The following is a 26,154-nucleotide window of genomic DNA, read 5'->3' as shown; positions in this document are numbered from 1 at the left end:
GTTATAAAAAAGTTATAAAATGAAAAAAAAATGTCTAATCAATATTACTCTTGAGTAATGTTGATGTTCAGCTATTGGCTGGCATAATTTCTAATCCCCAAATAGGCTTTTATAGGAAGGTCAAGTATGGAGATTCACTGAAATACTCTGGTATTGCTTCTGAAAGGCATGGTGAACCACCACAGTTTGCTGTGCTAATCTGACCATGTCCATTGTCTTCACAATCTATGACCTAATATTGTCAACCTTCAGTCTTAACTCTGTAGAAATCAGTGACAACTACAGTGATCTAGGCCACTGCAAGTGAATCATTTTTCTTAATTACAAATCCTAAAACATGCCCTATTCAGACTCATTGTGGTAATACTGAACCTCATGAGACATACTGTACATAACAAGCTGATATTCTCAAGAAACTCTTACTACCTATTTTGACTCACCACTCTCTGTGCCAACTTCAAATCACTGGCGAATATTTAGCAGGTTTCTCACAACTTCACCAAAATGTCCAGAACACATTCATTTTGGTCCAATGACATGACAACAGGGTTTAGGCAAAGCTACTTTAGTACCAAGTAGGCTTGTAAGCAACCTTGTGTTGAACAAATCCAGCTATTTATCAGACAACCAAAGTTCCTCATACTGGCAGTACTGGGCACAAGGCATGAACTAACCTTGCACAGGATACCAATCGATCAAAGTGGCATGCGTGCACACAAACTCGCACACATGCAAAAACACACACACACAGCCATTTTAGTGTCACTACCCATAGAAAAGTCACACAAATCCTGGAAGAACATGTAAACTTCACATTAGCAGAACCTGGGAGAATTCTAATCCAGTGGTTTTCAGTTGTTGGGTAGCAACACAAACCACAGTATTAATATGTTTGTACATATGGAAAATAAAATTAGAATATTCATGTATTAGCATAAATAAATATAGAAAAATGTATAAGCATTAACCTTAGTGCAGATATTAATGAAAGTCAGGCCTGCCAAGCAAATGGTTAAATAAAGGCACACGCCATATTTCTTTTTAATTAAAGCTTAGCTCTGGTCACCAATATAAACTAGCTCGAATGCCAAGGAAGGGGACATGATAAGGTAGAGACAGCTCAAGAATGGAAGAGAGGGAACACCTGCAGGCACAAGGCTGACCAAAAAAAAAAGCGAAGCTGAAAAATAAAGATCAACAATACACAGTAAAAATACCGGTGGCCAGGTGCAGAATGGAGTCAGGAGATAATAATGGTTCCCATGAAAACTTGGGAAGCCAGCTAGCCAGCTGCAGAAGAGAAACAGAAGGAACAGCGAATGAGCTGTTTTGAGCGAGGTCAGGATGATAAGAAATTATTATATAAACTGTGATTTTTGGACTGTTCGGGGCTCAGTTCAATTTTTGCTAAATTGGGTTGCGTCCGTGTTATTGTCTTATTGCAATAAAGCTGATTACTCTGTTTGCCTATCCTCTGACTCCTAGAGCCTTCATTTCAGGTGAAGACCTTTGGGTGCGTCTTTTGCTCCGATGATTTTGCTTCGACATACACAGCTTCTGCTCCTTTTGGTATATAACTAGTGAACAGATACTGCAAACAGTTTACTGCTTGCGTTCAGGTCCCCATGTTGACAACTGCGTCAGTAGACAGTGATAAAATATTATGAAGTTACAAACTCACTTTACCTACTTTGACAATAATAGCTAAATACCTTCCATATTTATTAATTAAACAAGTAAAATTATTTAAAAATAAGTAATAAAAGAATGTACAGTGCCATACATGTTTTGTCCAAGAAACATTTTTCCTTGATTAGCTTAAAATTACACAGGATTAAAGTGTGCATTGCAGACTTTAATTTAAGGGGATTTGCAGACATTTCGGTCACAGCATGTAGAAATGACAACAATTTTTTTACATGATCCCCCAATTTTAGGGCACCATAATGTTTGTGACAGTTGGCATCAAAGGCGTTTGTGATTACTCGGGTGGGTTTTATTGCTTCTTTAGCGCAAGCAAAAGATACCAAGGTTTGCCTCTACCTTTTAGAGTAACTGCAAAGGGACTGGTATGCCAGTGCTGATGACAGAAGAACACTCAACAAGTCCCAAACACCTGTTTGACAGATCAGAAACAGTCTTCAGGAGGCAGGAGTGGATGTCTCAAAGACTACTATCTGCAGAATACTTCATAAACAAAAATACAGAGGCCACACTGCAAGATACAAACCACTAGTTAGTCACAAAAACAGGATGGCTAGATTACAATTTGCAAAATAGTATTTAAAAGAGTCTGCAGAATTCTGGGAAAGGTCTTGTGGACACAAAGATGAACCTGCAGAAGAGTGACATAAAGAGCCAAGTGTGAAGATGTAAATGAAATGTCCAAGATCCAAAGCAAACCACCTCATCTGTTAAACATGGTGCTGAGGTGTTATGGCCTGGGCAAGAATGGCTGCCACAGTTACTGGTGCACTTATCTACATTGATGATAGCAGTTGCATGATGAATTCTACAGTGTATAGAAAAATTTGCTCAAGTTCCAGTAAATGCCTCTAAAGTTATTGGAAAGCACTTCACCCTAAAACAAGATAATGAACACAAACATACTGCTAAGATGACACAGGAGTTGTTTAGTACTGTTGTTGAGTGTTTTAGTACATTTAGGAGTTCTTTAGTACGCAACAAAGTAATAAATATGACTGCTTTAATATACCTACCTTTGCTATGTCTCAATTATCACGGTGCCCAGAAATGGGGAGACCATGTAGAAAACTTGTTGTAATTTCTACATAGTGTGACCAAAATGTATGCAAATATTCTTAAATTAAGGTCTGAGTGACTTTAGTCACGTCTAAATAGTTTAATTTGTAATTTTAAACTGTGGAGAACAGGGGTAAATCAAGGAAAAATGTGCCTTTATCCCAAACATTAAGGAGGGATTTTAATTACATGAATTGGTAGAGTATGTCAAAATATAATGTATGTTGCATGATACCATGTTACTTTATCATGCAGGTAAAAAATGGAACCCAAAAAAGGTTTGAAGCGGCTGAAATATTTTTTGACTGGAGAGTCCAACTCTAATGATGAGAAATTGCATTGATTAATGCCCCATTATTAGCTCTGATTTGTGGAGGGTCTGTAGTTAATTGTTATTAAATTGTCTAACAACATGAAGTTTTTCAAAAGAAGTACTTGCAGAAGATTTAAAATCTGTGCTGAAGTCTCAAGTTAAAATTGTTGGCAGCACCCGGGCATAACAGATAGCCAATTATTGTGGCACTTTCTCAATAAATGAATAGTGTCTGAGAAATACTAAATCATGATCTGCAGAGAATGCTGCTGTGAGGTACGCAGAAAGTGTCACCAAGCCACAGTTAGGGAGCTTGTTTCCTCTTTCATTGATTTCTGCAGCATTGTATATATATATATATATATATATATATATATATATATATATATAAGTTGCTTGTATTTTTTTAATTTGTATGCTGACAAACACCATGTCACTTATCTGCTGTGATTTGAAGGAGCAGAAGAAGTGAGCTACTGTAAATGAGGATTACACATGCTGCTACAGGAGCTGCTACCGCACACAGCATATCAAGCACCATGCACAACTCTGAAGGCGTTTCACTGTTTTACTGTCAGGAGCAGCTCTCAAATGAGTAAAAAGGGGAAAGTATAAAAAACAAATAAGTTAAAGTCACTTTTTTCAAGATAAATTTGAAACAGTAAACTAAACTAATTGAAGTCGCACAGGATATTTCCCTGCTTTGAGACAGAAGAGTTTGTATATTTGACAATGCTTTTCAAAGGGGGTCCTGAAACATCTGAATGGAAACAACAACTTTCCATGAAGAATAAGTATGGCAAATTTAAAGAAACCCAGTCGGCTGGGAGACATGGTGTTCATGTGGACAGGCAGGCTGACATGCTGACCACAGTAGGTGCTTTCGTATTGTATGTGAACGCACCTAAAAAAAATGGTTCAAATCTAGATCTTAGCAAATAAGACAACTGTCTTAACCCTCATTAAAGTGTCCAAAATAAAAGAAAAAGCAAAAGAACTGAAGACATAAAAAGAGCAGAGATTCTTTGTGCCTTTATAATAAATATCTAGTCATGGTCCTCATGAAGGGGGCAAATGATGTGTTCAATCAACAGCATACAAGAGGCCAGAGTCAACATGCAGAACTTTCAAATAGACAATTCAGTGCTTTGAACTAGTTGTGATGAGGTGCCCAACTGGAAAGAGCTTACCAGAGGCAAAGACAATGCCAGGAAATCACAGAGCAAGGCACATCGCTTGATCCAACATCCAAATGAAAAAGGGTACCACATTGGCTACCACAAAGCATTACTGAAAGCAAAAGTTAGAAGAGAGAGGCTTCTAGAGGGCAGTACACCTGGACAGCCCAAAAATGAAAAAGGTGCTAAAGGTGTATCCAATCCTAAACAATGAAAAAGAACTCTTTGGAGGGCCACCAAGGGGACAGAAGATGACCTACCAGAAAGGTGGCATAACAGTATCTCTATATGTGGAACGTAGCAGCACTAGGCTACCCCAAAAATTAGGCCGGAACACTTATACCTGGCTCTCAGTGGGAAACACAATACCTAACAGCAGCATTGGATAAAAAAGGTAAGGAAATGTTAAAAAATATGTCCTTTAATGACTGCACAAACTCAATCAGTGCTACCAGACCTAAAAGATAGAAATTAAGTGCAAAGGTGGTCAACCTGTGATCCCTGACCTTAGGTATAAATGATCCATGAGAGGGGTATACAGCCTCCTGAGGGTGGGTGGGACAAGAGTATGAAGCAAAGGTTTACTTGCAGTAGAAGCCACAGCTAAGAGAAAAAGAAACACTAGATATTTAAGAGGTGGGCATGCAGATGAGCCAGCCACCCAGACAAGATATATTTTAATCCTGTATAAGTAGCCATTAAGGGGAAGTGTATGGTTTCTTTTGCACCACGTGATCTTTATTTTTGTGACTCTTAATTGTCTAATATATTTATATTACAGGTAGGCCCCAAACCAGTACTAAAATTTTAAACCGATACTCATGCCTCTGTCCACTTTCTAACCTGCTTATTTATTTCATGTTCTTTTTTTGGGCGCAAGAGGGTGGTATCAGTGACAATCTGGGCAAAAAACAAGAAACAACCTCGAAAAGTGCCAACTGCAGGACATTCCCAATGCACACTCTTTCCTACTGTGAAAATGTACTATTAATAATTACCTGAACAAGTGCACTATTGGGATGTGGGAGGAAAAACTGAGTATCAGAAGAAATAGGGAGAACGTAAATACTCCATGCAAGCGGGCATTCAGACCAACACTTTGGACCTATGAGGCAGCAGCACCAAATATCTGCAATCAAATACCAGTAATTGAATGTGTGCATTCTTAACATGATATTAACAAGAGTTTGTTCCCAAGGGGCTGGGATCCTTTGAAAAAAATACAACCCAAGTCTTCTAATATTACTTACCTCATACATTTAAGTAGTCCATAAGCTTCAATCAATGAGTGTACCATACTTGCCTAAAAAATAAATAAATAAAATACAAAATACCCATAAGCAGCAGCATCAACATAAATATGCTAGAGAGGGGATAATACCTACATAAGAAGTACACATCAGTATTATAAATGATTAATGAGAAAGTTTTTTTTTAATTCTAGTTCTGCCTACCATCTCCTTACTGAACCAATCATGCCGCAGCATAAGGTTTAAAGAATATACACGTGTGGAAGACATGGAAACATTAGTATTAATACTGAACAGCCACTTTCATACAGTATATTGTATAGTAGCCCAGCACTGCATTGTACACAGATAGTAATAAAATGAATGTAATAACAGAGATTAGCTTTCCAGACAAATAGAGAACAGCAGCAGTGATGAATTAAAATAAATATCAAAGCATTTAAACATGGTAATCTATTACAAATATTTACATTCCTATTGCTTTGCCATTAAACACATAATGTGTTATTATGGTGGTCTCCTGGTTCCAGTTTTTTGAAGGGATGCCAGAATATCTGCGCAACAGTCCAGCTCAGTTCTGGGCAAACAACACCTTTTTACAAGTTCCAGCACAAGACAAATGGTGGAACGCCAACATGTATTCCAGCCATCCAATATTCACTGGCATTTAATAAGGTTTCAGTGAGTTTTCATGGGCAAGTTTTAAAGTGCAGTGCATTTAATTAAGGAAACTAAAACCTGATATAAAAAGGGAGCAGTGAGTGAAGAAACCAGAAACAAAGTAACCAAACTGGCACTTAATGGCGATTACATGTGAATCAACAAATAAGGTACACTGAAGAAAAATCATCACTCCAAACCAAGATCAAGGGTACAAAAATCAGTAAATCCAAATTAAATACTGTGGGATTATTAATTAACTGTAGTCCTGAATAATATAATTAAATAAATGTAGAAACGGAGCCTTGAATATATTATTTTATGCGTTTAGCCAGAAAGGTAATTTTTATACCCCTCTGTTAAAAATATGAACAGAAATAAGTTTCTGACTCACTGGCATACTAGGGTGTTGTACCGTCTTAGCCATTATGAATGTGGTGACACGTCAAGCAAAATGACACCTTTGATTGGCTAACTAAAAAGATTACAATATGCAAGCTTTTGAGGCAACTCAGGTACCTTCTTCAGGCAAGATGTAATACAGAAACTGCAGTTCATTACCCAGATCTTGACTAGACATTGTTCTCCCCTCTTGCTTAATGAATCTTAGCTTGGAGAGGTCTATTAATTTTTACATCTAAGATGTCTCACCTAAAGGTTTTCCAATGCTGTGTCTGTCCTGGTGTCTACATAAACACAGGGAACTGCAGTTTCTGTATTACATCTCACCTGAAGAAGGGGCCTGAGTTGCCTCGAAAGCTTGCATATTGTAATCTTTGTAGTTAGCCAATAAAAGGTGTCGTTTTGCTTGACTTGATGACTCATAATAGCATAATATACAAATGGAAGTGCAAAACAGAGTATGCAATGTTAAAATCAAAGCTGTAAGTTATGGAACCAGAAGCAACAGCGAGTGACACTGTGGCTCACCCTGCTGCCTCTCAGATCCAGCATTCTGGCATTGAATCCTACACCAGGTTGCAGCACATCTTCATGTTTGCCCCTTCTCCCCATGTCTACACAGGTTGTCATTTTTTCTTCCCTCACCACCAAACAGGTTCTGGTAAGATTAACTGGCAATGCTAAATCGACTATGAGTGAGTGAGTCTGGATGTATGCATGACTGGGCCCTGAGATGGACTAGAACACCACCCAGAGCTGCTTCCCACCCCAGGCCAAATTAGCAGACACTGGAGATGCTGTGCTTCAGAATTACGATTCTCAAACCAAGCTTCCATAATGTCAAAGTAGCTGTATTTTTTCACTCCAATGTTTGGTTTTAATTAGAAGCTAGTTTTTTTGCAGAAAAATTAAACCCATGTCTTGTTTGTCATTTCTAATATTGTTGCTTTTTTCTTCTGAGAAGATTGTCAGAATAGCTTACATTTAAGATTTACCTTTGCATAAGATAATAGTTACAAAAAAAAAAAAAGCCACTGCAGACAGTTGTGCATTGAGCCAAGCAGCATTATGTTGCACTCTTCAGTCCCCAAAAAATATCCAAATAAACACGCAGTGCACACTTCTGCTTTATTATTATAGTCATGTTTCTTTCTTTCTTTTCTCCAATTTCTTTTGACATGGTGGTTTGCCAGCGTGCTCCATGAGAACCCTAAATACAAAGAGGACTGTTTCATTTATGTTAGGTAGAATGCCCAGAGGGGACTGGGAGGTCTCGTGGTCTGGAATCCCTGCAGATTTTATTTTTTCTCTCCAGCCGTCTGGAGGTTTTTTTTTTTTTCTGTCTTCCCTGGCCACTGGACCTTACTCTTATTCTATGTTAATTAGTGTTGTCTTATTCTAATTCTTACTTTGTCTTTTATTTCTCTTTTCTTCATCATGTAAAGCTTATTTGTTTGAAAATGTGCCATATAAATAAATGCTGTTGTTCTACAGCGTGGAGGCTAATCCACATCTTCACCACAACGTATTTTCTAAACCAGGGGTCCTCAATCCCAGCCCTGGATGGCCGCTGTGGCTGCAGGTTTTTGTTCCCACCAGCTTCTGTTATTAATTGGACTCCTGGGCTAATTAAGTGATGTGTTATTTCCCAAATTCTGAGTTTTAGGAACAATATAGAAATTAGAAAACTAAGTTTGGTAATATATATATATTAAAATGTACCAAGCAGTTTTATGGGAATAATGTATTTTTTTTTCTTTTTAACAATATGTTCATCTTGATTTTCATTCTACTTTTCTAAGTGTTTTAATTGTTTAATTAATCCATTATTTACTAGTTAGTGGGTCTGATGCTAAAGTTCTTGCAGCCTTTGATTATTTGCTGTTCTTTGCCAGCGGGTCTGCTCTGCTCATTTTTAATTATCATTAATAAGATAAAATGAAGGGGAAAAACTGCACAGAGAAAGGGCACAATGGAATGAAATCAACAAAAGAGAGTTAAGCATTTAAATCTCTAGCAAAATCAGAATTATTTCTAAATGTCTTATAAATGTAAAAATCAGGCTGCTGTGCTTTTCTGAATGTAAACTAAAAGAAATGAAATGAGATCAATGCTATCAGCTCACTGATTAGGAACAAAAACCTGCGCCACAGGGGGTCCCCCAGGACCGGGTTTGGGAAACACTGTTCTAGATCAGGGGTCCTCAATCCCAGTCCTGGATGGCTGCAGGTTTCTGTTCTAACCCGGTTGCTTAATTAGAAAGCAATTCTTGCCAATAATTTACTGTAATTTTATAGCTTGTTATTGCTTTAACTCTACCATGTCAAGTCATTCTCATATCCTAGATTTTCTTTCCCTTTCTAAGGATATCATCCAAATGATTTGAAGGCTAAAATGGATGAGTAATTCTCAGTCCTTCACTTTTTTCTCTTCACTTTCCTTCCAAGTATTTAATTAAACCCAATAGTGCATGATAAATACACAGAGGTGTAAAATGGTAGCAAGCTAAATGGAGAAATGCTGGTCTCTTTTGTCATTGCCATGTTATTGCTAGTTAGGAATCAATTAAAAACCAAGAATACAGCTGATTAAGACTAAAATAAGCAATAAGGGTTCAAGCGAGACAACTAAAGTGAAGCAGAGTGTTACTTGAGCAATGAGGGCTTCATATTAAGCAACTAGGTTGGAACAAAACCTGCAGCCACTGCAGCCACTGCAGCCCTCCAGGACTGTGATTGAGGACCCCTAAATTAAGGGGTCTGCATGTTCAAGAGCAAGTCAAATAAAATGATTTGAAAAGAAGTTAATTAGGACCAAAAACAGGTCATTGATTAAAAAGACAGAATGAAAACCTGCAGCCACGGTGGTCCTCCAGGACCCCTGCTCTAAATAAACAACATGCATTTGAATTTACTTTCACTGAACACCTTCTGCCAAAGTGTGTAAGACTTTACATTAGCTAATTCCAAACCTGCTGTCAATTGAAGGTAAAGGCAGTTCAAAATGCTGATGTATTACCTACTCCTTTTTTATCAATCAGTCAGTCACACTTTATCCTTATTTATAATGAATTAATGCACATCCCATTCAGAGCTGCTGTTAGTGCCACACACCCAAAGCAGCCCCCCCACAACACTGAAGTAGATATAGCGGCCTTGAATAATGGATGTACAGATAGACTTAAGAATTAAAAAAAGGAGGATGACATGGTTGCAAATTTGTTAGCAATGTAAAGTACAATTTTATTTATAAAACACATTTAAAAACAGATAAGCCATCCAATGTACTTTACAGCATTAAGAGAACATAAACAAATACAAAACATACACTCGGCACAGGGTGAGAACTTAAAATTTCAACACAAGCAAAGCTTGCCATTGCACACCAGTCAATAACTTTAGGACAATTTACTATTCTAAAGTTACTGAAAGAAATGTGTTAAGCCTGGATTTAAAAAAAAACCAAACACAACTGATGATATTTCTAAGGGTATGCTGACCCAAAGTCTCAGGGCCGCAAGAGTAAAAGCTCGGTCACTTTTATACTTCCACCTGGCCTAAGGAATGAAGGGCATAAGCTGATTTGAAGACCGGACAACAGGACCTTAAACTGTATCCTAAAATTAGTTGGAAGCCAGTGCAGTGAGGCTGATGCTGGTGTGATATCTCCCCTCTTTGTAGTAGCCCTCACAGCGCCCAGCAACTGGGTTCACATCCTGGCGAGGGTACCGTCTGGGTATGATTTGCATGTCCCCCTCATGCCTGTGTGTCATACGCTACCTTACGAGTGTACCCTGTGATGCATTTAGAGTAATTTCCTACCTTTTGACACAAGCTAGTTGGTGCAGGCTCCAGTCCTGTGCAACCTTTAAAACTAGATTAAGTGGGTTAGAAAATTAAATGAATCGATAAGGAAAGGATATAACAGATTTCAGATCACTTAATTCCACCGTTTCTATCAAATTAAACACACCCATTACATGGCATGGCATATCATAAAAAAAGCTCACATTAAGCAAGGATCCAAAAAAGGAGGTCAATTTAAGGACCAGAATGATTCAATCCTCATGACTGTAGTTTCTAGTTTTATTTCCAACTGACACCAATTCACGTTTTTAATTAACCTTTCTGAATACCTATATCTTATGCGGTCCTGATTTCCATAATTTTAACATTTAGCACGAGTTGCTACTTCGTAATCCATTCGATTCTTCACCTCACAATTTCAAGATAAGCAAAAAAGCTGCAAATGACAATGAATGATTTTTCCCCAAGACATGCTCAGTTCATATCATAAGTGACATAAAGAGACAAACGCGCTCCGCCAGTTGTGGATTTAACCTGGAAGAGACTCCAGTATTTAAAATAGGCAGAAATATTTTTTTTATCCAATTGCCAAATAATGCACTTCTTTGTTGTTTCTCTCTTGATCAATGATGCCTTCATAAAGTACGTAAAACGCTAATTCTTGGAAGTTACCTGAGACACATGTGTGACTTCACCAGGGCAGCCCAGCTACCAGCACAAGGTATCCATGACAGGTCTGATACGAACCATGATCTTAAAAGTAAGAGGTCAGCTTATTTCATATCACCACCTTTGCGGATTTCCTTGGCCGTCATTATTCACACAAAGTGCACAGACTGCCATCTGGTAAACTACCGTGTTCATTAATGGGACGTTTTTAAACATAAATACACACGGACACCGACAAAGGATGGTACGCGCTTACCCTTTTAGGCACCTTAGACAGCGAGTCACATGTGTCGATGTACTCCGGGCAGTAAACATAGACGATGTCGGGGTCGGGGGAACTAACACCGTCGGCTTTGCAACTCACACTCATCGTTAACTTTATTTTTTAAATGTCCCTCACTTTACATTAACCAAACGGACAAACTGTGTTTCACTGAAAAGACTCCACCCAGAAAGAAACAAGGATGAAAATACAAGAGGGCCGCTTAATTTTTGTTTCCGCCTGTAAAGAACATCAAAATAAAAGCGCATTTAAGATTTACTAATAACATATACAAGAGTCTGAAACCCCACTGCTTATGTTTCGTTCACTTCAAAAAGTAAATCTGATCACGCTGCGAATTGAACCTAAAACTGAGACACGCGGTTTGAAGGGGACTCTGGGAATTGTAGTGTATTACACTGTCTATCGCCGTAACAAGAACAGCGCTGATTTTGAGAAATCGGGAATTTGCCAGAGAAAAATTCCGGTTTTCTATGGCTTAATGATAATTGGCTTGCCATAATTTTCCCCATCATACTTTGCTGCTGCTTTTTCGGCCATCCCTATGCCCGATTCATTCAATTCAGCCCTCCTAACACAAAAATAAAAATAAAAAAAAACCTCGAAGCGCCCCTCCCTCTTTTCAGTCGTCATAACGCCGGATCCATTTTATTTCTCAATCCTTGTCACTGTTGTCACTACCAGAACCTTAATCTTCCGCGCATGAGTGAATAGCTTGTACACGCCCATAGGGTGATGTCACTACCCGAGCCGGATTTACCCCGCATGCGCTTATTCACAACCCTATAAAGCATTGTCGGGCAAGTGCGCCGTGGAATTTTCTAGGGGCACCGCGAAAACTTTTGTAAAATATTTAAATTGCTAGTGTTTTTGAACTTTTGGTTGATTAAAAAGATAATGTTTAAAAAAATATTTTATGTTGGAAAAACAGATAACGGAACACTTACGGAAATGAAGTCTAAGAAACGCGAGAGACTTCAAATGATCGACAAGGAAATGCGCGTCTGTCTTTCGAAATAGATCCTCGCATCAATCTCATATGTGCTGAAAAACAATCTCAACGTTCACATTAATTAAATTTAAGATTTATCCTTTGATTCCTTCATTAATAAAATGTCTTTCAAACTTGTAAAATTAACTGTTTTTATTGGCGATTTTCCATAGATTGTGTCGTCACGACTTTATTTATGGGCAGTCCCTCAGGTGCGCCAAGAAAGAAAATTTTTGGACTTAGTGCGCCGCAACTCGAAAAAGGTTGTCTTTTACTGCTATAATGTAATGTTTCATATGAAAATCATGGCGTTGGCTTCATTGTTCAATTTTATTTTTATATAAAGAGAAGGAATTTAGTCAGGTATACAGTACTAATAAAAAAATGCCGAAGGTGCCTTTTTGCTAGAAGGCGTGGCGGTGAAAATGGTAGGCCCCGTCGGGTGTTCAACCGTGTTAGCCATAGATTGATACAGGAGAAAGTAGGGTGAAATGACACCTTTTATTGGCTAACTAAATTGATTACAAATGCAAGCTTTCGGGGCAGCTAAGGCCCCTTCATCAGGAGACTTCATCTGTCAGTGGCCCAGAATGAAAAAATGAAAACTACATTTAATTACCATGGAAGGAGTAAATATGAAGAAATTGCATCACCAGTCCAAATAGCACTCCTTATTTTAGGAAGAGGTCACAGAGACATTCTTTGACGTGAGGTATTTGATTTATTTAAAACCATTTATAACAGTATGGAGAAATAGGTTGGACAATAATAAATACATGTTCAAATAAATAAATATAGTGTGAACTATGAGAATAAAAACAATGAGATCAAAAATAATTAATAATTGTTTTTTATAGCAGATATCTTTTTGAATTTATTTCTTTGTTTATTTCAGTGACACCATAAACAACAAGAAATACACATTGAAATGATAAGTGTTAGAACTGACACTTTAACCCATTAGAGTCGAGAGTATTCGAAGGGTCGCACACAGTAACAACTTTGCACATGCCAGTAAGCCGCAAGATTGCCCATGCAGACAAAGTGCATTCTCAATGTTGTGACTGTGCGCCTCCGTGGCAGGAAAAACACTTTTGTGAAGCCCTCAATTCATCCTGAAGTGTCTGTTGGAAATGTAGCACTTGATGGCTGAAGATCTGTGTCCACTGGAACCACGATTCATCAGTCAGAAATGAGTACCTGCTAGAGTCCACCCTCTCTGCTTTGACAGATGAAATTGCTGTTTTTCATTTCAAGGCGTATTTCACATTTTGTCCAGCGTCAGTGAAGATCTAGTTAGACCAGTACCTGCATGAATAAGCAACAAAAACATATTTAATCACTTATGCTTGCATTTTTTTGTGTTTTTAGTTATATACTACCTGTGCCACCTATCTAAGACGGGTTGAAATCCCAGCCTTTTCCTCTTCAGAATTGAGCCTCCTCTCAGCGTCGCTCGTCAAACTGACCACCTTTATAGTCAAAGTGTTTTTCTTGGAAACATGTCATTGGCATGGTTTAGCAACTCTAGCCTAGTCAAGCTGGGACTTTGGTTTCATGATGTCTGCATTGATTTGTCTTTATTTTCACCTACCTCTTACCCATCACATGAAGTTATCAGTCATTAATTAACATTACAGCTATAAACCTCATTCACGTGGCCCAAAGAGGTGTAAGAAAGTCGTTACAATGCTGCTGTTGCCAGCGTATAACGCTGGGCAACACAATAGGTCAGAACGACCAATTTTCATATTTTTAGAGTTATTTGTATCTGTTTTGACTTTTTGACCCTTGTATATATTTTGCCCATATTGAATATTTTCTCTGTGGTGGGCTGGCACCCTGCCCAGGGTTTGTTTCCTGCCTTGTGCCCTGTGTTGGCTGGGATTGGCTCCAGCAGACCCCTGTGACCCTGTATTTAGGATATAGTGGGTTGGATAATGGATAGATGGATGAATATTTTCTTCCTATCCCTAGCAACCGGACAGATACACAGATATACACATAGACACTTGTCCTTTTATTAGGGTGGATAAACTGATTTCTATCCGTCCAGCAGTTACTCTCTGTTGGATGTATTCAACATTTGCAATGCACCATCTTGTTGAATCTATTTTGTAATAATTGTACTAAGAAAATGAATTGCATTTTTCATTCCAACAGATGATGCATCACAAACATTAGCAAATGCACCATCTTTTGGAATGTGTTTTGTAATGAATGTAGTAATAAAAGGCATTGCATTTGCATTCCAACAGACGGTACACCCCAAATATTAGTACTGCATTTATAAATCCCATACCAAGTGAATCCTAATAAATGGACGTGTGTCTGTGTGTACGACTGTGCGTCCGTCTGGATGCTATGTCTCTGTTATATGCCGTGGGATTTGTAAAAGTTGAGCTAATGTTTATGATGTGGGATATATTGGGATGAAAAATACAAAGCATTTTATTACTACATAATTCCAAAATACATTCAAATAGATGGTGTACTGCAAGTGTTAACGCTGAATATGCTGAGGTCTATGTTGATTATTTAAATTTCAACCTGTCTTAGATGGGTAGCACTGCTAGTTTCATATAACAGAGACATAGAAACCGAACAGACACATTGGCACTTGTCCTTTTGCTAAGGTGGATTGTAACATTGCACAATACATTTATTCATTTGTGCATTTAATTCATTTTCTGCACAAAATTCCTCCATTGCTACGGTTTCCTCCCACAATCCAAAGACATGCCGGTTAGGCGCATTGGTGATCCTAAATTGTTTCTAATGTGTGCTTGGTGTGTGTGTGTGGGCACTGCGGTGGGCTGCCTCCTTGCCTGGGGTTTGTTTCCTGCCTTGCACCCTGTGTTGGCTGGGATTGGCTCCAGCAGACCCCCGTGACCCTGTGTTTGGATTCAGCGAGTTGGACAATGGATGGATGGATTTTAAAACATAGTAATTTTAAATAAGGCAAAATATTATCTACAAAATAATAAAACACTAAGGTCAGTGTGTGTCCTTTCCATGTGAGCAATCTGATTGGTCAGTTGGGCTTTGGTGATGCAGTTGAAGGAGGAAGTGCAAGTGTGAGTCATACGAGGAAAAATAAAGGCACAGAAGGCACGTGTGGCTACCAGGCCGCACAAATCGGGTAGTGACAGGCGTGCTAAGAGTCGCCTTCAAAGTTGACAGGAGGTGAGTGAGGCACTTTGAAAATAATAACAGAGTCTGAGAAGCAGGCTTTACAGGAACATGTTCGACAGAGGGATCATCTGTCAAGAGAGGTTCATTCTCACGCAGATACCAAGGAAAGGAGCTGAAGGCATATGTAGGGCAAGAGATATCAAATATTGTTTTAATTTATACTGTCTTTGACAGGTCATGTGGCTATTTATTAATAAATTGCCAACTGGCTCTAAAATAACTTTTCATTTTCAAACCTATTTAATCTTGTAAAGGGTCTTGAGGACCAGAGTTTATTCAGGTAGGACTCAGTACAAGGCAAGAAGCATCCCTGGACAAATAAAAAATAATCTTTTATCCTGCAATGCAAAAAATGCTTCAGTTATTATGTTTTTAGATTTACGCTTTTTTTTTTTTTTTAAGTTTAGACTATACCATTTACCTGCACATATTTGATCATTTAATTAGATTTTCACACCCTGCTCGCAGTGGGTTTATCTGATACCTACAAAATATTTTTCAGTGCACACAGATGTCTGGAGGCAGTACTCCCTCATTCCTGTCTGCAGGCAGACATGGTGTCTCATAAGGTTCGGTTCTAGAAACAGTCCTTACTTTTCTAAATGTTGCCAGTCTGAGATATAGTGATGGGCTGTAGGGTCATTACTGTCATGGGTACAGAGTACAGTGAAATTCTTGCTGGCATGTGCTAATCCATACTCCTCTCTCCTGCAGCATGATTAGGAAGTAGAACTATCGTCCCTTGAAACTTGAGTCCTCCCTACCTAAAAACCCTTAGGACACATTACCAGACTTGTTGTGTTGGAGGAATTAGTTGGATAGGATTGGTGAGTTTTGTTGGTCTGAATAAATTGTTCTAATCAAAAGTTTTTCTAATGTTCTAATTTTCAGACAAACAGAATAAGGAAATTTATATTATCCATATATGGTATGGTGGCCTAGTGTTTAATGCTACCATTTCTGGGCATAGTGGGCATTGCCAGTTCTGCTAGGGTTTAGTGGCACACCAGGCCCGTTAAGAAAGCAGATTTAACAGGGATGTGGGCATCCAGGTGCACATTCCCTCACTTGCATTCCAAACTAAGTGACTGAACTTCGATTTGTACCAGGATCTCCCTGGACTTCATCTGATAACAATGGTATAAATCACTCAAGCAAGGACATTGACCTGTAATTCAAAGCATGACAACTAAAATGGACAGAAGAATCTTGCCAATTACAAGTCACTAATTTTGTAACTTTAAGTGATTTTAATCCAATCAGAAGAAGTTTCCACATTCCCCTAAAACCACATGCACCTTCATCTCTCAAAGGGGAGAAGTAAAGAAAGGAGAAAATGGCAAATTAAGAGAAGTTCAGAGATTCTATTGGGGAACCCCCTCTGGGATTCTCCCAAGGAGGGGAAAATATGCAGAATGACCTTCTGAAACCTAACAAGTTATGAAGAAGTTGGAGAGCCAAATTCGATAAACTCTTCTCTTCGTGAACATGAAGCTGAAACCCAGTCTGTCAAGCCAAAGCTTTGTGCCAATAGTCTGACAAGGCTTATTATTTCAAGAGAGGAACCTCAACATCTAAACACCGGGGCGCTTAGGACACTGCAGAGATCAAAAACATAATCATCACTGTGCTGCCAGCTTTGTCTAGGTGAGAGTAAGTCTAGTAGAGAAGATAAATAAGAAGTCTCTATGGAATTGGCAAGCTGCAGTGGGTCCAGGTGATCTACCACAAGCTGACTCATATAGCCCAGGACCGGTCTCTCAAAGGTCATGATATGAGACGTAAATGTCACTGGTCTGTAGCCAGTAAGAGAAGAGTTGTCTGTCCTCTTTGGAACAGGAACAATGCAGGATGTTTTCCACAGCAGTGGCACCTCCAACAACCTTAATGACAGACTGAAAAAAGAATTTCGTTCAAGGCATTAGTCTGTTCCACATCTTCTTCTAGCACCTGAGCCCTGGAGAGCTTGAGTCTTGTAATTATGTTAAGTCCATTCCAGACATCCATCATGTTAGTCAGAGGGAGTTGGTTTTCTATTTTAGCTTCCTTTCCTTCACTCAGCTTTTTCTTTAGCACATGCTTTATGTCCTTCATAGCATCTTTGTCACCAAATTTGAATGTTCTCGTTTTCTCATTCAGGAGACCTTTTAGCTCCTTAGTAATCCAGGGCTAATTTTTTCGGAAAGCAATGCACCCTTCTTTGTGGGTACCATTGTGTCGACACAGAACATAGCCTGTGATGCAGTGACTGAGTCCCTCAATATTGTCCCCAAGTGGACTCGCACATCATTTCCCAGTCTATCATTTGGAAGCAGTCATTTGGAGCCATCACTATTCTGGTAGTGACAGGTTGCTGTCTAATAACATGCTTGTAACTGGGAATAAGATGAATCAGACTGTGGTCAGATTTACCTAAAGGAACCAGTAGATTACACTTAAAGACATCTTTAATATTTGCACACCACGCTTTAATTTTCTCGGTGCCTTTTTATGTTTCCCAGTGTCGTAGAAATAAGGTAGCCTTCAAGTCTTCTTTGCAACATCCCCCAAGTTTGCAGCCTGTCCAAAAGGCAGTCAAGGCGAGCTGGTGTCTGTTTGCATTGTCAATGAGTGGACACTAGGTGGCACTATTGCCCTTTTCATACCCACCAGACAGACCTCTGGACACTGGTTAAAAACACAATGAAGACTTTTAATATATTTTCTTCTTCAAAAACAGTGCCTCCAAAGCACCATAGCCACAATAAACACAACAATAAAGCAACAAACACAATATTCTTTCTCCTCCACACCTCCCAGCAAGTGTTGTCCACCTCCGCCTGACTCTGGCTCGCTGGCTGGGTTCACAGCAGTCCTTTAAATAATCCTTGACCTGGAAGTGATTCTGTCCTTCCATCCACGTGACTCGTCAGATGGAGAACTTGCATTTGTTTCAGCCCGGAAGTACTTCTGTGCTTCCATCCCCATGACTTTGGGGTCCTTCTGTACTATGTAGACAGTAGGGACTCCCCAGTCTCCCTGCAGTGTCTCCTGATGGCACCCATGGTACCCAGCAGGGCTGTGAAGCCGAATTCCTGATCCCAAGGTGCCCTGTGGGAATCTGGGGCACTGCTATGCTGCAGGGAAGCTGCCGACTAGTGTCCTGGGGGAGGCAGTGTCCCAAAGCAGCTGCCTTCCCCCATCCTTCCACTTCCAGGGCGTCCCAGACAGGTTGAGCTGCCAGCCGTCTCCTTCAGCATTAAGTTCTGATCATCTGTAAATTGTAAATCCACTTAAAATCTATGTATCTATTTTCTATTGGATACTATCAGTGACAAGCAAGGTCAAATTTAATCTTAATCAAGTAACTAGTTTTAGTAGTAGTGACTAGTGTAAGAAAGGCACTATATTGTGCCTGACCCGACACAGATTGGACATAGGAGGCACATGTAAAACAAATACTCTTTTATTTTTCTTCAGCTGGAGGGCACGTCTTCCCCGTAATCCCCCCGGCCACACAGTCCCAAGCACTAACCACTGAGGCACCACACTCCTCCGCAGCTTTGTCCTCCTCCTCCCGACTCCGGCCACCGAGTGGTGGTTTCTGGCTCCCTTTTATCAGGCACCTGGAAGTGCTCCAGGTGGTTGATTGCTGGCCTCCAGCTGCACCTCCAGGTGCGGAGAAACCAGTGCCCAAAAGGGGCCAGTCATTCCTGGTACAGCACCTCCTGGCAGCGCCTGCGAAACCCCACAGAGCTGCACGGAACTCCAATCCCCAAGAAGCCCTGGGGGAGTCTGAGGTACCGCAGCAACCCAGGGATGCTGCCATCTAGCGTCCAGGGGGAGATACTGGGCTTCTCACCCTTGTCCGCCTGGCAGATGTGGTGATGGGGCAACCTGGCAAGGCATGGGCCCCGGCCATCTGCCACACTAGTAAAACTAGTTCAGAAACACAAATGAAAAACAGAGCTTCTGTAAATGACTGCTACTTGTACAGCACCCAGAAACTAATTTATTGTGCAGATCATGTTTTCTGTCATTTTTGAGTATTGTTTTCATTATTAATTATTTCTTTTTTGAGTATTTTCAATTTTGTGTTAGTGTTTTTAATTATGTGCCCTGTTCCCTTACAACAACAACAACATGTATTTATATAGCACATTTTCATACAAACAATGTAGCTCAAAGTGCTTTACATGATGAAGAAGGAGAAAAAAGACAAAATAAATAGGAATTAAAATTAGGGAACACTAATTAGAATAGATTAAAAGTAAGGTCCGATGGCCAAGGAGGACAGAAAAAACGAAACAACTCCAGACGGCTGGAGAAAAAAATAAAATCTGCAGGGGTTCCAGGCCACGAGACCACCAAGCCCCCTCTAGGCATTCTACCTAACATAAATGACCTCAGTCAGTCCTCATGGTATTCAGGGTTCTCATGGAAGAAGAACTTGATGAGGACGGTCATGTGGACTTCTGGCCTTTAGTCTCCATCGAGTTTCAAGTAACGGGACCACCAAGACATACAGCTGGACGACTGCCTGTGGTGTTATGGGTCCACAGCTCGTTGAGCAAAGGCCATTCATTTTTATTAATCACCGCACCCGAGGCGGCTTCGTGAGGGGGGCGTTGTTGTAGCGAGCCGCGGGGCAGTCGTCGATGTGGCCGTTTCTCACCGTGTGCACAGGTGAGGAACTGGCCACATTCGTGATTGCTCCCGTGGCTAATGCTACAGCTGTGATGGCCCCTCACGTTTTAAAAAGAAGCGCGAGTCGGTTGTGGAGAGGTGGGTGAAAAAGAAACGATCGGAGAGAAAAAGGAAAGGAAAGAGGACGGAGGTTACAGGGAGCGAGGAAGCATGCGGAGCAGGTGAGACGCTAACAGAAACACTAATAAACGATGCACCGGATTTGTTGTTGTTTTTAAGACTGCTTCCTAGAGAAGATTTTAACCTCTGGTTTTAAAGGATTGTTTTTTCTTATTGTTGTTTTAACCTCCACGTTTTCATTTTATGGATTATTTATTTAATGAACTTTTGAATGGACTGCACTTTATGAACACTTTTGTTTTGATGGACTGTTTTTTAATAAAAGCACTGTTGCACTTTCAACCATCCCCTTGCTCAGATGCTCAATTATTGCCTTCACTGACTAGCTCACTCGGTTTCATTATCGACGGTGTTGGGTTCAAGGGTTCCCAAACAGCCATGGGAGCGTGGAGCCAGAACCCACATCGTCACACTGCCATGGGCCTATTTTCCTAGCAGGGGCTCAGGTCCTCTACATAAGTGTGGTTTAGCACAGTGGCTCTCATCCTTTTTTGGCCCAGTTTTGTCTCTTTTTGGTCAGCGATTGTCTTTTATTAGAAGTCATTCTAATGTAAACCAGCTAGCATTTTCTCCTGAATGGCAATCATTAACAAGTAACAGTAAATACATTTTAAGCATTTAAATATGTTGTACATAATAGACAAAATAAATATGGTGCTTATCCAAAAATAACTCGGTACGTATGTGTTTAGTACTGAATCAAACTTAGAGTCCATTGATCTTTCAAATAGGTAACCTGGGCTTGTCTAATTTTCACAAATTTGCAAAAATCAGGGCTACAGCAAGTGAAGAGAATGCAGACATTAATATGTGATATTTGCTGGCTCGTCTACAATTTCACTACACAAGGCAAGATGAGCTGCTCTGAAACAGTGTGAGCGTTCTTACATTTGCCATTTCGATGTGCAACGAGACAATGCAATACCCCGAGTGCCTGCTTCCTTACTGTACAAACACACGAGAATATCTTTTAAGCCTCAAGATTTTCACTTTTTTATTTTAAAAAAGTTGATTAACATGTTTTTGCAAGTAGCATGCCTTGTTTCCAAATATATTTATCATTGGGATGGCTTTAATTTGGTGATACCACACTGCAGATAACACACAGCAGCCATTACTCGCCATGCGTCATGGTGAAAGATAATCTATAGCTCAGAAAATCTGGGCTCTGTGTTCTTTAAACAGTCCTGTCTGGTTCAGGATTTTAGGATCAATCTTGTGAGGCTAACATTAAAGTGGAAGAATTGAGAATAAGTGATGCTATGGGGTATTTGATGAACTTGTTTAAGTTTTTGGTTTCCGTTATAAAGTAGGATATCATCTGCTTGTAACCGGACTTATTTCAGGTCCCCAGTATACTGAAACAAAATGTCACATTGGCTAGGAACCAAACTAAAATCTGCAATCAGTAGCTCCCTAAAACGTTAGTGACGGCTGATTTAATCTTTTTTTTTTAACTTAGGCTGATGACCCATCTAGGGTGTCAAGCGACCCACATGAGGAATGCTTGTTTAGTGAACCTTCCCTATTTTGTAAATACTTCTTGAATCTTTTTTTGGTTGGATACTTTGGATTACTAAATAGTACTTGTTTTGCATTGCTTTTAAGCGCACCCTTTTTTTTGCTCCTTTTTGATATTTTTGCATATTTCTGTTTCCTTTGTAATACATTTTCAGTATTTTAAAGAGGCAGAGTTTTTAATGGTTTTCTCTCTCTATCTTTATTGGTTTTCACTACTAAATACTACAAGGGGTGTTTTGTTGTTGCATCTTTCTCCTTTTGGTGCCTGTATTGGCCACAGCGTAAAACCATTTTGAAAGCTGGGCCTCAGCTGTTATGACCTGGAAATTACATGCAGTGCTTTTTCGTTCTTTAGTCATCTACTTTTGTATTTTCTCAATGCAAAAGATTAATTTCTGATATTAATTTGTTCTTAGATGTCTGCAGAGAAAAGTTATGATTTGTTTATCGCTTCCCCACACTTCCATGTTTGTGCACTGCAGTTAGCGTAATGTTTTCCATGACGATCAATCCCATAAGGCACCAGAAGTTCCCTGCGTGTGACGTCACTGCTCCACCACATCAATACGCCCGCCTCCCTGATCTGCAGCACACAAGCTCATCTTTGTGGTATATTGTGAATTAAGGTTTAAAGTAAAGTTGTTATAAACCAGATAACCAAGGTAAATATATGAATAAATAAGGGGTGTGGTTAGTAACAGCGAGTAACGGAGACGGGCGTCTTTTGTAAAGTTCTGTTTTGTGTGTCTTGCACTGAATCATTTACGGAAGCTTCCAGAGCGAATAAAGAATATTACATGGTGACAGAAGTGGAGAGAGTTCATCCTGTAGAAAACAGCGAGAGCTGCCTGTTGCGAGATAAAGAGACCCGCAGAACTTACGACAGCCAACAACACCGGCTGTAAGTTATTTAATTTGCTTTTAAGTCTACACCAGTGAAATGGACCAGTTTAAGCCTCCGCCACCGCTAGTCCTAACTGGCAATGTTAGTGAAAACTGGTGTAGATGGGAACAGAAATATAGGCTGTACATGACCGCGGTGCTGCAGTGGGCCCAGGGTTTGGTTTCTGCCTTGCGTCCTGTGTTGGCTGGGATTTAACCATAGAGATATAGAACAAATGATAGGAAAATGCAGTGCTTGTCAACAACATCTTCCAAGAAATCAAAGAGAACCCCAAAAAAGTCATGACTTACATGAATTGCTGTAGTACAAAGTTGGTGTAGATATCTTCAAGCTACAAGGTCAATCATTTCTTCTAACAGTGGACTATTTTTCTAAATACCCAGAAGTACAGCAGATTAGGGACAAAATGGCGCAAACAGTAATTGCAAAACTGAAAGTTGCGTTTTCAAGGCATGGAATTCCTAAGAAAGTGATTAGTGACCACGTTCCTTTTGCAATTGCTGAGGTACGGTAGTTTGCCAAAGACTGGGATATCCCCAGTCAAATGGAATAACAGAGAGAACAATAAAGACAATCAAACTAATGCTTTAGAAGGCTCTCCAGACAAACTCGGATGCACATCTTGCATTACTCAGTCTGAGAAATACACCACTTACATGATTAGGTTTCTCACCAGCAGAGTTATTGATGGGCCGTGTTCCCAGAAGCACCCTCCCTGTAACAAGTCCCATGCTGAAACCCAGACACACAAAGAAAATGAAGCAGAGACTAACACAGGAGCAACAAAAACAGAAAACTTATTATGATCAACACACAAAGTCACTTTCTTGGAGGAAACCCCGCAAGGCTGGAAACCAGCAGTAGTGGTACGGAAACGTCAAGAACCAAGGTCATATGACATTGTGACTTCAACAGGCCAGAAGTATAGACGGAACAGACGACATCTTAGGGCACGTAAAGGTGACACTTTTATAGCTGATGAGGAAGAAGAAGAAGACCACTGTAGCACAGAACAGGTGCCAACACAAGAAGATGCAGGTATATCACCTCCAGAAAACCACCAAGGGGAAGACCATATGGACAGTCAAGTTCGAGAAAGATCCACTAGGAGCGGCAGGGTTGTAAAAATACCTGAAAGATTAAAAGATTTTGTAATGGGCACCAGGAAAATGTAAGATCCAGCAGTAGGCCAAGTACTCAAGACCTCTGGGTCTTAGGACTACATAAGCACACAGTACTCAGTACTTTGGAAAAAGAGGGATGTGGTATATTGTGAATTTAGGTTTTAAATAAAGTTGTTATAAACCAGATAACCAATGCAAATATACGAATAAATAAGGGGTGTGGTTAGTAACAGAGAGTAACGGAGACGGGCGTCTTTCGTAAAGTTCTGTTTCGTGTGCTCTAATAAATTAAACGCCTTTCTGAGTTAACCATCTGTCTTGCACTGAATCATTTACGGAAGCTTCCAGAGCGAATAAAGAATATTACAATCTTGCTTATCCAGCACTGCATATCATGACAAGGACTCAGGGGACCTCTTCCCCTTGGATTTCCCAGCGCTTTAATATAAAAAACAGTGCCTCGAATTGTGTTGTGTTGTCTTTCTTGGAGTTTCCAGCCAGGTAACATACGTATTATATTAAAGAGGTTCTCCCATGGAGCTCTGATCATGTAGGTATACGACAAGAGTCTGCGTAAGTTAGCATACCAGTAGTACAGTACTGTTTTAATATTTTTGTGCTTTTCAGTACTGGCCTAGCGTACATCATTTTAGTGTCCGAGTTTTAGATATTAATAGTGTCGCTATGTGATTCTCTTTTTGTCTCATTCTGTTCTGGTATTTCTGGTTGCTGTTTTCTTCTGCATCTGCCGTCTCACCTCAGACATAATATTATCGGCCTAAAGTTTAGCTAGTAAAACACTTCACTGTAGATAAAGGAAAATTGTGAGACGTTCATACAGCTAGTTAAACCACACACGAACAAAGGCAGATGTTAAATCGCCGACCTTATTTAGAAGCGCACAGTTTGACGAGTCTGGGAACTGAATTGGTGCAGCAGTCGTGATCAAAATTGCAGTGCAGGGAAATTTACTTAATTCGTCAAACAGCCATTTTTATTCAGTTGATTTTTATTTTGTAAAACACATTCATTAATAACATAAATACATAGTGCTCCAATTCCAAAAAAGATGTGACAGTGTGGAAAATGCTAAGAAATGGAAAGAGTTATTTGTAGATTCTGTTCACCCTGTACTGTAATGAAAACAATACAACAGCACATTATTTAATGTGAATTAGTTTTTTTTTTTTTTAATTATGCAGTCGTTTTAAATCTTGATGACTACAACATGCTCCAAAAATCTGGGACAGTCGAGTGTTTCCAACTGTGTAACATATCCATTTCTTTCACTTATTAAGCACTAGCAAAATACCCGCGCTTCAAAGCGGAGAAGTAGTGTGTTAAAGAAATTATGTTAAAGAAAAGGAAACATTTTAAAAATAACGTAACATGATTGTCAATGTAATTGTTTTGTGACTGTTATGAGTGTTGCTGTCATCAAGGATTTTATTATCATTATTTCTTTCAATCAGGTTCATATTTGGAGGAAGTGTTGTGTTCAAGTTACATTTCGTGTTTGTCAACCGTTGTAAAGATAACAGGTTTCATTCATCGAAGTGTTCACTACCCAAATCAGTACTCGTGAATCTAAGATGTTTAACAGGCATTCCCAGTATTAACTTGTGGATTTGCCTGCGAATATTTAGCGGCAGCGTGTCTATGAATTTGTGGATTTGCCTGCGAGTATTTAGCGACAGCGTGTCTATTAAATTGTGGATTTTTCTGCGAGTATTTGGTGGCAGCGTCACGAAGTTGTTTTCGTCTAGCTGCATCAGAAAATGCACCACGACGTCTGACACACCTCCTTTTTACTGTTTTCTCACAGCTTGGATTGCTGCTGATGGACGGCTTTATATGGGCAGGCAGTCAATTACATGGGAGGCGTGGGGATGGGGGACGCAATGCCGCCTCACACGGCGATCGAGCTGCAGGCTATGGACGTATATATGTACGTAAGTAGGATTCAGTTATGAACGTTATGCGTAGAATTTCGAAATGAAACCTGCTTAACTTTTGTAAGTAAGCTGTAAGGAATGAGCCTGCCAAATTTCAGCTTTCTACCTACATGGGAAGTTGGAGAATTAGTGATAAGTGAGTCAGTCAGTCAGTGAGGGCTGTGCCTTTTATTAGTATAGATTTCAACATTGAAGACCCAAGTTCTTTAAGTTTAACAAGCAGAGGTTTCCCCCATTCATCCATATAGGGTCTTTGTTATCGTATCTTGAGCTTCATAATACACCTCACAGGTCACAACCCAGGCAGGCCAATCAAGTTAGCCTGCACCCTCTT

At 39.7% G+C, this 26,154-nt stretch overlaps 1 protein-coding gene across 3 annotated transcripts in view; it reads right to left on the bottom strand.

Moving 5' to 3' along the window:
* The window catches only part of hdac8 (histone deacetylase 8), a 104,877-nt gene extending 93,093 nt beyond the window's left edge, over window positions 1-11,784 (bottom strand). The window contains exons 1-2 of one of the 3 annotated variants that reach the window (XM_039765740.1): window positions 11,298-11,784; window positions 5,505-5,557 (exon numbers count right to left, since the gene is read on the bottom strand). In XM_039765740.1, coding sequence (XP_039621674.1) covers window positions 5,505-5,557; window positions 11,298-11,411 — 167 coding nt within the window. In that variant the 5' untranslated portion in view covers window positions 11,412-11,784. Of the gene's footprint in view, window positions 1-5,504; window positions 5,558-11,297 lie in introns of those variants that run through there. The other 2 variants (XM_039765741.1, XM_039765742.1) reach the window with 2 other exon arrangements.
* Window positions 11,785-26,154: the final 14,370 nt, after the last annotated feature.

This window comes from Polypterus senegalus, chromosome 10 (assembly GCF_016835505.1).
Source record: "Polypterus senegalus isolate Bchr_013 chromosome 10, ASM1683550v1, whole genome shotgun sequence".
NCBI classification, from domain to species: Eukaryota; Metazoa; Chordata; class Cladistia; order Polypteriformes; family Polypteridae; genus Polypterus; species Polypterus senegalus.
The sequence above is the reverse complement of the archived record's forward strand: the minus strand, read 5'-3'. Positions and strand labels throughout refer to the sequence as shown.